General features: G+C 44.2%; 1 protein-coding gene across 7 annotated transcripts in view; it reads right to left on the reverse strand.

Moving 5' to 3' along the window:
- mtus1a (microtubule associated tumor suppressor 1a) overlaps positions 1 to 13,678 on the reverse strand; it is a 55,199-nt gene that overhangs the window by 10,899 nt on the left and 30,622 nt on the right. For 5 of the 7 annotated variants that reach the window (XM_023992196.2, XM_023992194.2, XM_023992195.2 and 2 more), the window contains 2 exons: positions 13,159 to 13,412; positions 5,329 to 5,395 (listed from right to left, as the gene is read on the reverse strand). In XM_023992196.2, coding sequence (XP_023847964.1) covers positions 5,329 to 5,395; positions 13,159 to 13,412 — 321 coding nt within the window. Of the gene's footprint in view, positions 1 to 5,328; positions 5,396 to 5,991; positions 6,238 to 6,269; positions 6,501 to 13,158; positions 13,413 to 13,678 lie in introns of those variants that run through there. The other 2 variants (XM_023992199.2, XM_023992200.2) reach the window with 2 other exon arrangements.

Genomic DNA, 13,678 nt, shown 5'->3' on the forward strand with positions numbered 1-13,678 from the left:
CACCTTTAACATTCCATTTTAGTTTAAAACAGAATGGGTTTTTGGAATATTTGGTTTATCCGTCTATAGGATTTGGTACTACCACGCTAAGAAATAATTATTTAAATTCCTTAAACCATAAATACTGGCCTGCGCTGGCTGTGCTTGTATACCTGCATGGAGGCTACCATCAACAATGCAATTTCTTGTTGAAATTGTTATACATTTATAATTTTTCCAGTAGTTACAGTATATTGGGAACAAGTGCTTTACACTTGAAGTACAGTTGAAGTCGGAAGTTTACATACACCTTAGGAATTGTGAAACTGAGTTTAAATGTATTTGGCTGACATTTAATCCTAGGAAAAATTCCCTGTCTTAGGTCAGTTAGGATCACCACTTTATTTTAAGAATGTGAAATGTCAGAATAATAGTAGACAGAACGATTTATTTCAGCTTTTATTTCTTTCATCACAATCCCAGTGGGTCAGAAGTTTACATACATTCAATTAGTATTTGGTAGCATTGCCTTTAAATTGTTTAACTTGGGTCAAACGTTCCGGGTAGCCTTCCACAAGCTTCCCACAATAAGTTGGGTGAATTTTGGCCCATTCCTCCTGACAGAGCTGGTGTAACTGAGTCAGGTTTGTAGGCCTCCTTGCTCGCACACACCTTTTCAGTTCTGCCCACAAATTGTCTATAGGATTGAGGTCAGGGCTTTGTGATGGCCACTCCAATACCTTGACTTTGTTACTTAAGCCATTTTGCCACAACTTTGGAAGTATGCTTGGGGTCATTGTCCATTTGGAAGACCCATTTGCGACCAAGCTTTAACTTCCTGACCGATGTCTTCAGATGTTGCTTCAATATATCCACACCATTTTCCTATATCATAATGCCATCTATTTTGTGAAGTGCACCAGCCCTCCTGCAACAAAGCACCCCCACAACATGATGCTGCCACCGTGCTTCACTGTTGGGATGGTGTTCTTCGGCCTGCAAGCCTCCCCCTTTTTCCTCCAAACATAACGATGGTCATTATGGCCAAACAGTTCTATTTTTGTTTCATCAGACCAGAGGACATTTCTCCAAAAAGTATGAACTTTGTCCCCATGTGCAGTTGCAAACCGTAGTCTGGCTTTTTTATGGAGGTTTTGGAGCAGTGGCTTCTTCCTTGCTGAGCGGCCTCTCAGGTTATGTCGTATATAGGACTCGTTTCACTGTGGATATAGATACTTTTGTACCGGTTTCGTCCAGCATCTCCACATGGTCCTTTGCTGTTGTTCTGGGATTGATTTGCACTTTTCGCACCAAAGTACGTTCATCTCTAGGAGACAGAACGCGTCTGCTTCCTGAGCGGTATGACGGCTGCGTGGTCCCATGGTGTTTATACTTGCGTACTATTGTTTGTACAGATGACCCTGGGACCTTCAGGCATTTGGAAATTGCTCCGAAGGATGAACCAGACTTGTGGAGGTCTACAATTTTTTTTCTGAGGTCTTGGCTGATTTCTTTTGATTTCCCCATGATGTCAAGCAAAGAGGCACTGTTTGAAGGTAGGCCTTGAAATACATCCACAGGTACACCTCCAATTGACTTAAATGATGTCAATTAGCCTATCAGAAACTTTTAAAGCCATGACATCATTTTCTGGAATTTTCCAAGCTGTTTAAAAGGCAGTCAACTTAGTGTATGTAAACTTCTGACCCACTGGAATTGTGATACAGTGAGTTATAAGTGAAATAATCGGTCTGTAAATAATTGTTGAAAAAATTACTTGTGTCATGCACAAAGTAGATCTTCTAACCGACTTGCCAAAACTATAGTTTGTCAACAAGAAATTTGTGGAGTGGTTGAAAAATGAGTTTTAATGACTCCAACCTGAATGTATGTAAACTTCAACTGTATGTGTACATTGTGGCGGTAACGGTAAATTGGACTAGTTAAAAATAAGTGGGTGGAAATGGATTATCATTGAATGCTATAAAGAAAGAAAAATATAATTTGATAAGCAGTATTAAGCAGGGGTATTCCCATTGAAAAATAAGCTACTTCTGGTAATAACCAGGAAATCGTCGTTACCGACATTATGTCGTGGTTATAGCAATTGGCAACATTTTGGGATTTAACTGCCAGGCCACAAGGTTTACTTGGTTAGTAGGATCAGCCATCATTTGATTAATTCCAACCACAACATAATGAGATATATCATTTCAAATAGAGGACAATCTAGATGAATTGGCTCAGTTGGTAGAGCATGGCGCTTGCAAAGCCAATGTTGTTGGTTCGATTCCCATGGGGGACTAGTTTGGAAAAAATTATGAAAATGAAAGCACTCCCTACTCTAATTCGCTTTGGATTAGAGCGTCTGCTAAATGCCTAAAATGTAAGAAATTTAGTTTTTTGTTTTCATTGACGTTGCGGTAATGACGCAGAATAAACAATATTCATAGTGACATTTCTTGGAGGTGGAGATATGATATACTCTCCATGTCATATCCTTGTTCTCCACTTTCACTTCTCAGTTCTTTTGTGATTTGACGTGTAAAATCTTGACTTAACACTATAATTGATCATTTTGATGGTAATGAAGCAACTATTTTGTGTAAAAAAAGTAACAAATGGCTTACGCACATAAAATACTTATATAATATCCATTTACTTTGACTCCAACAGGTGCGTTAAATATTTTCAAATTATAAAAATGTCTAAGTGTAATATATAGCATCATATCAAAAGTGTGGGAGTGAGAAGAAATAGAACCGCAGACCAACATGGACAAAGCCCAAACAAACACATCAGGTTGAGCCCTGCACTCCACAAGCATGAAGTATAACAGGGGATATGGTCATTGGAGCCAGACTAAATTCATCACACTAAAACACACTGTAAAGGCCCATCTGGGGATTGGGGCTGAAGCCATATCTAAAAGTTACTGGTCGTGGATTCTTGTCAGGGTGATGGCTTTGAATGTGCCCCAATTCCAGATACTAAGTGGTGAGGCAGGAAAAAAAACTATGACGCGCTTGTAATTTATATTGGTGAAGAGTGTTAATATGAAAGGATAGTATGTCATGTCATGAAACTGGAGGTGGCCCAAACAGACAATGCAGTACACTATAATTAGCCAGCTGCAGTGAGTGGAGTGGTGACATCATTGGGGGAGCAAGCCCATACTGGCTATGCAGAATACTGTCTGAGGGATGGGGTAAAGTATACCCTATTCCCAGGGCCTATACAGGGCTCTAGTCAAAAGTAGTGCACTATATAGGAAATAAGGTGCCATTTGGGATGGAAACACTGACGGCAAGTGTTGGGCTCAGGATAAATGCCTTGTGGTCTTTGCCTTCCTCCCCTCCCCTGTACAGTACTACCATGTACCAACAACCCCAGTGGGTCTGTCTGTAGAACTATCTGAACAGAACCAGTGGGTCTGTCTGTAGAACTGTCTGGGGGTCTTATCTATTAGAAGCTGATACACTGGGCTTAATGGGAAGGGGAGTCATGTGCTGGTCCCAAGGCTGAGGTACGTTGTCTGACCACCAACATGGAGGGAGGGGTGGAGCCACACTATCCCCCAGTCAGACCATTGCAGCCCCACGGGAACAGAACAGATAGAGACTTAATACAGGGCTGCAAACTGTTGAGGACACAAAAAGGTGAGAAAAAAAAAGTTCACATGGAAACAAATGTTTTTTTTTTGCTGTGAAGCGCAATAAAATATTTTCAGAGAACAACAAGTACATTATACACATTTGATTAATCTCAATAATCCTAACTTTCCAAGCCACAATAGACAAATAGTGCCCACGGGTATGGGGAGTTTGGCTCGTTGGTCTGCCTACAAATTTAGCATGATGTCATGATCACCTCAGTCTCCCCAGACAGGAACACACAGAGCACTGGAACATCGGACCAATTCAGCTCTCAGTTTAGTTGTTCCAGGTTTTGGATTTCCACACAGTTTTTTTTTCTTCAGGTTTTGACTCTAAAAAATCTCATGTTCCTTTATAGAAAATCTAATTTAGTTGTTTCTAAGTCCACAACAATACTTATCAGGAGGTCTTTTAAGGTCTGGGGAACCCCCCCAATCAACATTTCATTGGGAAGTTTTTTTTAAATGACCGTTTCTGCATGCTAACTGGCTACATAACACATAGGCACACAGAAACAGGCATTACAGGCGTTACTTCTTCAGTTCTTCGTTATTTAACTACTTTTCTAATAAGTTACTTTCTGTGCTCAGTCCAGAGGCTCAGCCAATGATTTCGATATGAGACCCCCTTCAGGATTCATGTGGATGGTATATTTTGAGATCAAAACAGTGTATCGGCAACCAGCACGTAAACCACAGCATGGCCAGGAGGGGTGTTTCCAAGGCCACTGCAGTGTGTTTGTGGGTTGTGGGGTGCGTCCTCGTCTCCACAGCTCTCTTACGGCCTCAGATGGTTTAGCATTCCAGCACAGGCTGCTAACGGCCTCTATGGGGGCCGGCTGCTAACGGCCTCTATGGGGGCCGGCTGCTAACGGCCTCTATGGGGGCCGGCTGCTAACGGCCTCTATGGGCCGCCGCTAAGGCCTCTATGGGGCCGGCTGCTAACGGCCTCTATGGGGGCCGGCTTGCTAACGGCCTCTATGGGGGCCGGCTGCTAACGGCCTCTCTATGGGGGCCGGCTGCTAACGGCCTCTATATTGGGAGCCAGACACCAACCTAAAGAACCCTCAAGGGAACATGCTGCATCAGAGACCTCCTCGGTGGAGGACGGAACAAATTAACCAGGGAAGGAGGGAGAGAATCTAATTACAGGGCAGCTAAGAGGCAAGGGGAATACATGCAATAGAAGAACTGTCTGATGACACTGCCCTGTTCAGGCTTGTGACAGACTGCTTATAAGACTCAGTCATGGCAGCAATGTATTTTTTCCAAAAGATAGTCACAAAGATGGTTTCTGAGCTTCCTCCCCACACGCTGAAAGCACAACATCACTGTCAAGGCAAAGCCACGAGTTGTTCTTGGTATGAGCCTAGTGCTAAGGGTTGGGTCTGAGCCTAGTGCTAAGGGTTGGGTCTGAGCCTAGTGCTAAGGGTTGGGTCTGAGCCTAGTGCTAAGTGCTCTGACAAATAATAGCTTCACAAACAAAACAAAGTAGCATTGAGCCCTATCTGTGTAGTGTTAGCCGTAGTGATGTATTGAAGTGCCCCCTAGACACTGATCTTGGGTCAGTTTATAATTTGTCCCACTAATGGTTAAGGTTAGGATTGAGGGAGGAGAAGCTGATTCTAGATCTGTACCTAGGGGAACGTTAACCCCGAAGCGGTTAGGGTTGTCTCTGTGGTGACCTTACTTACCGAGCTCTCCCTTCAAGGTCATCAGTTCCTGGGACAGGTCCCTGCGCTGCTTAATGACCTCATCATGCTGGGAAACAAACACACTGTTAGTGGTCATTTAAACTCAGTTTGGGGCTTTGGTTCACTGGCACACTGCAACAAGCTTGAGCCCCCCCCCCCCACAAACAGTTCAGTAAGAACAACCTAAAAAATGTAATTCGTATAACAGCTTTCAATTGAATATCGAATACTATACGGTCATTTTAGATGCACACAGAGGCATATTGTAGATTCATGACAAGCACTTCTGGGATAAATCCAATGACAGTAACAGCTTCATTAGTGTATGTGACCTCCCCATCTCAACTTCATTTCATTAACAGGATATTGAGCCAAATAGCACAGTTATATTGCTCCTCGGCTAACAAATGCTATTCTACAGCATACAAATGCAACACATTGAGAAAACATGACAGGCAAAGCCCCCTCCCCCCCAATGCAACTGAGCTGAGACAGAAACCTTAACACCCATTCTCTCTACCCCCAGCTACTTGACTTTCTCTATTCCTTGCCTTCTCCTCTTTCTACTTCCCCTTCTCACTCTTTCTCTCTCCCCATCTTTACAGAGGCAGCCCTAGCTGCAGTGCTCCTCCCAAACTGACGCAGAGGGAATCCCCCACTAACCGGTCTCATACTCCTCAAAAAATCCACCGGACACAGCACCAACTGAGGACCACAGGCCCTGTTACTGTCCTAGAACAATCTCCCTCAGAGAAGAAGGATAACAGAACACAGAGAAAATAGACAGAGGCTAATGAGTCATCAGTCACAGAACAGACAAGTCAAATAAAAAATCCTATCCTCTAATGAAGGGTCAGTGAGACAGAGTTAACAGTCTTTCCTATCCCCTGCTCCCCGTCCCCATTACAGACAGAGTAGAACAAAAGATAGAAGTCCTTTACCCGGTCTCCAGAGCAGGGAGGGCTAAGGCACGCTCTGCTCCCCGAGCAGCCCATGGTCCAGCCTCGGAGTCTCCCCCAGGCTACAGAGGCCCAGCACACCAAGACACAAATGACAGCAGCACAGGTGGACACCACCTCCACACACACTCCTCTCTAGGACTGCTCCAACTACATCTGACTGAGGCACGACTGAAAACGGCACTCCATTGGCCCTGCTATCTGAGTGCTGAGAGCTTTACCATATTCTCCCTAAGAGAGCGACAGACTGCAGAGGAGTGGGACAGCCTCCTCACAGCTGAGCGGAGGTCACTTTAAGGTGGTGGTAGTAGCAGGCAGCAGTGGCAAAAGGCAGAGCGGAGCAAATAAGATAGGGTGGGTCCAAAATGGCACTCATTTCCCTTTATAGTGCACCGTATGGGCCCTGGTGAAAAGTAATGCACTACATAGGAAATAGGGTGCCATTTGGGACACACCCATACATAAAGGCCCCCTGACATTAGGCTGACGGAGAGGCATTTACACCTCACTGAGTAGCAGGAAAGGGCCTGGCTGTGCAGTGACCTTCCCAAGGGACGACACCGGGAGAAGAGTTCATTACTACCACAACCTCCCCCCCTTCCTCCACCATACATTAAATAATTGTTTTTATATCATATTTCTATGCCATTTTTATCCTATACCTCTAACATACAGTATATTCAGTGCCAGCTAGATATATGATCATTGGGACAGAGGGCTGGTAATGAATAAACTAGTATAATCATTGGGACAGCATGACAGAGGGTTGGTAATGAATAAACTAGTATAATCATTGGGACAGAGGGCTGGTAATGAATAAAGTAGTATCATCATTGGGACAGCATGACAGAGGGCTGGTAATGAATAAACTAGTATCATCATTGGGACAGCATGACAGAGGGCTGGTAATGAATAAACTAGTATAATCATCATTAGGACAGAGGGCTGTAATGAATAAACTAGTATAATCATTGGGACAGCTTGACAGAGGGCTGGTAATGAATAAACTAGTATCATCATTGGGACAGAGGGCTGTAATGAATAAACTAGTATCATCATTGGGACAGCATGACAGAGGGATGGTAATGAATAAACTAGTATCATCATTGGGACAGCATGACAGAGGGCTGGTAATGAATAAACTAGTATCATCATTGGGACAGCTTGACAGAGGGCTGGTAATGAATAAACTAGTATCATCATTGGGACAGCTTGACAGAGGGCTGGTAARGAATAAACTAGTATCATCATTGGGACAGAGGGCTGGTAATGAATAAACTAGTATCATCATTGGGACAGCATGACAGAGGGATGGTAATGAATAAACTAGTATCATCATTGGGACAGTATGACAGAAAGCTGATAATTAATACATTTGCCTTTATCTCCTATTTTCTCAAGGATAACGACAAATCCTTATCGGTCTGTCTGCGGTGGGCCCCACATGTAATCTTACTGAGGGTCTGATTTGTCAAATGCCTTTTCAGTTTAATTGAACAAATACACTGAGTGTACAAAACATTACGAGCATCTGCTCTTTCCATGACAGACTGACAAGGTGAAAGCTATGATCCCTTATTGATGTCACCTGTTAAATCCACTTCAGAACAGTGTAGATGAAGGGGAGGAGACTGGTTAAAGAAGGATTTTTAAGCCTCAAGACAATTGAGACATGGAATGTGTATGTGTGTCATTCAAAGGGTGAATGGGCAAGACTTAAGTACACTTGAACGCGATATTAATTAAGTGCCAAAAGATTTAAGTGCCTTTGAACGGGGTATTGTAGGTGCCAGGTGCACCGGTTTGAGTGTGTCAAGAACTGCAACGCTGCTGGGTTTTTCATGCTCAACAGTTTCTTGTGTGTATCCACCACTCAAAGGACTTCAAGCCAACTTGACACAATTGTGGGAAGCATTGGAGTCAACATGGGCCAGCATCCCTGTGGAATGCTTTCGACACCTTGTAGTCTATGCCCTGATGAATTTAGGCTGTTCAGAGGGAAAAAAATGGGGTGCGACTCAATATTAGGAAGGTGTTCCTAATGTTTTGTACACTTAGTGTATGTGAGCACTTCACCATGTCATTTGGAGGACACTAATGGTTTTGATCAGGGCCGTCACAACACGCTACCCTCGTCTCTGAATGTCTACATTTCCCAGACCTCCACCATAATGATCATACAATGACCCTCCGCGAGATGTTTACATCAATAAAACCTCCAGTAATCAATCCACATTCAGATCTAATGGTCTGGAAATGTTATGTGAAAAAGTCCTTTTGCTACAGGATAATTTTCCTGCTGTAGCAAACTGGCTCAAATTAAGACCTTACATCTGTAGCTACAAAGGAAGAGGAAGGAAGGGCAGACAGACAAATGATCATAGAAAGGTCTGGAAAGTGGGGGACAAATAATAATGGGGGGTTATTATCTAACATCCTTATTTAAATAGTAATAGTCTTTACATACAGTAATTAACATTCACTTTTGAATCACACCACGGTCTCTTCTTCTACAGATACTACGGTAATCCATGTCCAGTGCTGGCAGGAATCAGCTAAACAGGTGATAAGAAACAGAACTCAACAACACACCACCTTTTCCAGTGTTTGGTTGTGGCTCGTAACCATATCAAGTCAACAGCTGGGACATTCTCACACAGACATTGCAAGGCCCAACCTATTCCTAGCCTATTGACTGGCTAACAGATTCTAATACTGTACACAGTGTTCAGAAACAAATTGATTCCCAACAGAACAAGTGCCACCCATAGCCTATTCATACACTCCCAATAGATCAAAGTGACATTGGACCATTGAGTCCTTGTAATGATAATTAAATAAGGCAATGTGACATACTGATAACACCCACATACTGAACCTGTTGAAACCTGACAATAGATCTCTAATGAGGATACCATTGACTTCCGATGAGAGTGCAGGAGCTAGTGATTGTCACTGTGTCAGAGAGGGGGACAGAGGGTGCTGAGACAGCTGCTGTACCACCATCACAGACACCAGGAACTCTGCTGTTTTTCTGTCGGTTCAGATAATCACTTTCACAGCCCGTCCACCTTCCACCCAAACAGAACGACCCGAGTCCAACTTTAGAGACTGGAGATACCACAGAGATGGAATGTAGTGTGTGTGTTTGGAAAGTAACTCTTGAAATCATCGACGTCTTTGGAACAAGGAGCTTGTCTAACTGACAGGGCTTAAGCAGTACAATAAGCATTTAACCTCGATGTATTTCATCAGTGTTTTGACAGCAGTCTGGTGATAAAGCCATTCTGTCAACTCTCCCAGTCTCTGTCCCTTTCCTAAATCACTCTACACATGCATTCTAAAGGTTCAACAAATGGACTGTAGCCATGTTCTGACATGTACTGCCAGGGTTCTTGAGATGGTCCCTCAAACAGTTAAGAGGGGGGGAAGTCAGCTAAAAATAATTTCACAAGAATGGTGCAAGTTTACCCAGAGTCCACATTTCTCCATCCACAAATGTTGAAACGCTCCGTCTCTGGATTCTAAGTGACCACAGCAACAGAACTCTGTTCCCCAAAGGATAACATCTGTCCACACACCTCCAGTACTGGCTACTGCTGCCTAGAAAAACTACTTTGAACAATTGCAGGCATGTAGGCTACATTTATCCCAAGTCCAACGGGTGGATTCATTTTTGCCAATCAAGAGAAACAGGGTCTCTAAAATAGACACTGACAGCACACCCCTGGTTGATTCACCACACACCACTAATGTCCTATAGAAAGCTGAACATGAATACACGCATCCACAACCCACTTTACACTAATGCTTATGGCATATGAGCACCCACATCGCCCAGACGCATCCACAGTGTCTGGTTTGTATCAGGAGCTGAGCTCAGGGCACGACTGGCAGTGATGTCAGATAAGGGGCCCAGGGGCCTCCGGGAGAAAGGCCTAACAGACATGGGGTGAGTCCCGAATGGAACACCCTATTTCCTTCATAGTGCACTACATTTTACCAGGGCCCATAGGGAAGAGCACTATGCAGGCGGGAATAGGGTGCCATTTGAGACACAGCCATGACGTCTACCTCACTGTATCAACCCCAGTCTGACAACAGCCAGAACCAGAGACAGGTCCATTTAACTGATATTCCCTTCTCTGTAAAGAAAGAAACAGCGAGCATAAGAACTAATAAACTGCTAATGAATAACAACTCATTTGGAAATTATGATTAGAAATAATCTCTGTGCCAGGAACAGTCTCAGTGCAGTTTCTCATTCACTGTCCATGAGATGGGAGTCAGCACTATGTTGTTATTGATGAAGAGGGGAGAGCGGAAGTCTCTCAATCTCAGCAGGCTGATAATTACTGTCACCATCACTGAGAAACACAGCAGTCACCCAGTGTTTAAGACCTTAACCAGGCAGCAGGGACAATGAAGGGAGAAGAAAAGCACATGCATTTGGAGGTAAAGGGGCTTTGGCAAGTCAGCTATTTCCTCAAAAGGACCTGTGGTAGCCTCTCAAATGGCACGCTATTCCCTTTATAGTGCACTACCCTATAGTAGCAGTGGACTATAGAGGGAAAAGAGTGCATTTAAGGACACAGCCCTGTAACTCTAGTGAACTACTGCCTTTATCTAATACTGTAGACTACGGTCCTAGTCTATCTAACATGGAAATGTATAGGTGAAAGGTCAAATAATATGGTACGATAAAGGATAGTGTAAAGATGAAAGCCTTGAAAGGTCACATGACAGTGCTGAGAGCAAATGGTCAGTCCTCTCCTGAGGAAGCATGTCACGTTATACACTGTTGTTGTTGAGTGTGTGTGTGCGCGCATGATAAGATAAATGTATAGAGGACTTTAAATCTTTTAGTTTTTCAATATTTGAAAAACTTCAACGCACTAGTACAAACATTTTCTGAACATATCAGCAAGGCCAATTCTAAAGTTAGTTTGCACTAATCGGGCCAATGTTAAGTGAAATACACTACATGACCAAAAGTATGTGGAAACCTGCTCGTCAAACATCTCATTCCAAAATCATTTGCATTAATATGGAGTTGGTCCCCCCCCCTTGCTGCAATAACAGCCTTCACTCTTCTTGGAAGGCTTTCCACTAGATGTTGGAACATTACTGTGGGGACTTGCTTCCATTCAGTCACAAGAGTATTAGTGAGGTCGGGCACTGATGTTGGGTGGTTAGTCCTGGCTCGCAGTCGGCGTTCCAATTCATCCCAAAGGTGTTCAATGGGGTTGAGGTCAGGGCTCTGTGCAGGCCAGTCAATTCTTCCACACCGATCTAGACAAACCATTTCTGTATGGACCTCAATTTGTGCACGGGGGCATTGTCATGCTGAAACAGGAAAGGGCCTTCCCCAAACTGTTGCCACAAAGTTGGAAGTGCAGAATCGTCTAGGATGTCATTGTATGCTGTAGCGTTAAGATTTCCCTTCACTGGAACCAAGGGACCTAACCCGAACCATGAAAAACAGCCCCAGACCATTATTCCTCCTCCACCAAACCTTACAGTTGGCACTATGCATTTGGGCAGGTAGCGTTCTCCTGGCAACCGCCAAACCCAGATTCGTCCATCGGACTGCCAGTTGGTGAAGTGTGATTTATCACTCCAGAGAATGCGTTTCCACTGCTCAAGAGTCCAATGGCGGCGAGCTTTACACCACTCCAGCCGACACTTGGCATTGTGCATGGTGATCTTAGGCTTGTGTGAGCCTGCTCGGCCATTGGAAACCTATTTTATGAAGCTCTCGACGAACAGTTCTTGTGCTGACGTTGCTTCCAGAAGCAGTTTGGAACTCGGTAGTGAATGTTGCAACCGAGGAGACGTTTTTTACGGGCTATGCCTTTCAGCACTCGGCAGTCCTGTTTTGTGAGCTTGTGTGGCCTACCACTTCACAGCTGAGCCATTGCTCCTAGTTGACCGGGGCAGCTCTAGCAGGGCAGAAATTTGACAAACTGACTTGTTGGAAATGTGGTATCCTATGACGGTGCCACGTTAAATGTCACTGAGCTCTTCAGTAAGGCCATTCTACTGCCAATGTTTTTCTATGGAGATTGCATGGCTGTGTGCTCGATTTTATACACCTGTCAGCAACAGGTGTGGCTTAAATAGCCAAATCTACTAATTTGAAGGGGTGTCCACATACTTTTGCATATATAGTGTAGCTATGTATCCCAGCAGGGTCTGATAGTGGCTGTCTTTACACTGTGTTTATGGAGACGGACTGGAAATCTAATGAAAACATGCCAATGACATCACCCTACTGTAACGGTAGAAGAAACATACAGCATACTATGTATTAGTATTGACCTGAAAATACTATATTTGGCCAAGAGTTCTACAAATATTTGTTAAACTGTACTCAATTGTATAGCCTAAGCATGTGTTCATATGAGATTCTGTATGAAAAGTGCTATATAAAATCTATTATTATAATAATAATTAAGCCTCTAGTATGACCATAACTTGTGCTGCGGCAACCAACATGGAGGGTGGTGGCTGGGGTGGTCTGGGTAGTATTGTGAGCCAGGGAGAGGAGAGTTAGGATAAGGATAAGCTCATCTGTAGTGCACTGTGGGAAGATGTCATTTCTCTAGTTCTAGTTCCAATCATAACACTCAACCATGAGAACGAAAACAAACTCACTCACACCCAGTTCATACCGATCAAGAGTTGTGACCAAGCAGCGTGAGCAACATGATTAAGAACCACAATGTAATCTAATGTCCTAAATTACACTAGTGTCTCAATGTCTTCAATTCTATTAGTATAAAAAGCAACAATAACACCCTTACCAGAATTCAGTGTATGGTTAAGACATCCATACAGAAACATTAAAGAGAAAAGGTATGCTTCCTACCTCTGCCAGGGTCTGCTGCAGCACCACCACAATGGCCTCAAATTTGCAGTTACTTGCGGCCAGGAGTCCCTGGAGCTGCTGGAGGCTCTGGTTCTTCCTCTCACACGGTGCCCGGTAGCTCTCCATGCCCCCCGCCCTGCCCTCCGCCAGCACCAGGTCTGGATGCCCATCCCTCTGGGGCGGCAGTGGCGCTGGTGACTGCTGTTGAGGCTGTGGGTGGCTCCGTGGTGTCGCCCTCTGTCTGTTCTTGTCCACTACAAGAGAACATCCACCGTTCAGCGTTGTTACAACATTCAGCATCATCATACCCCCCTCCATGATCCCTGTGGCTGGGTAGAAGACTAGCTACAGTAGCACCGCATAAACTCCAGCCTGAGACTACTACCAGTCTAGCTCCAGCCTCCAGAGAAAGACAGACCGACTACTGTCCAGTAACACTAGCCCAGCTCATACAGGATGGCTGTCTGTCCAGTAAAAAAGGAGTAGAGGACAGTGGCTCTGTTCTGTCCAGGGAGGCCTT

This window comes from Salvelinus sp. IW2-2015, linkage group LG8, assembly GCF_002910315.2.
Source record: "Salvelinus sp. IW2-2015 linkage group LG8, ASM291031v2, whole genome shotgun sequence".
Taxonomy (NCBI): domain Eukaryota; kingdom Metazoa; phylum Chordata; class Actinopteri; order Salmoniformes; family Salmonidae; genus Salvelinus; species Salvelinus sp. IW2-2015.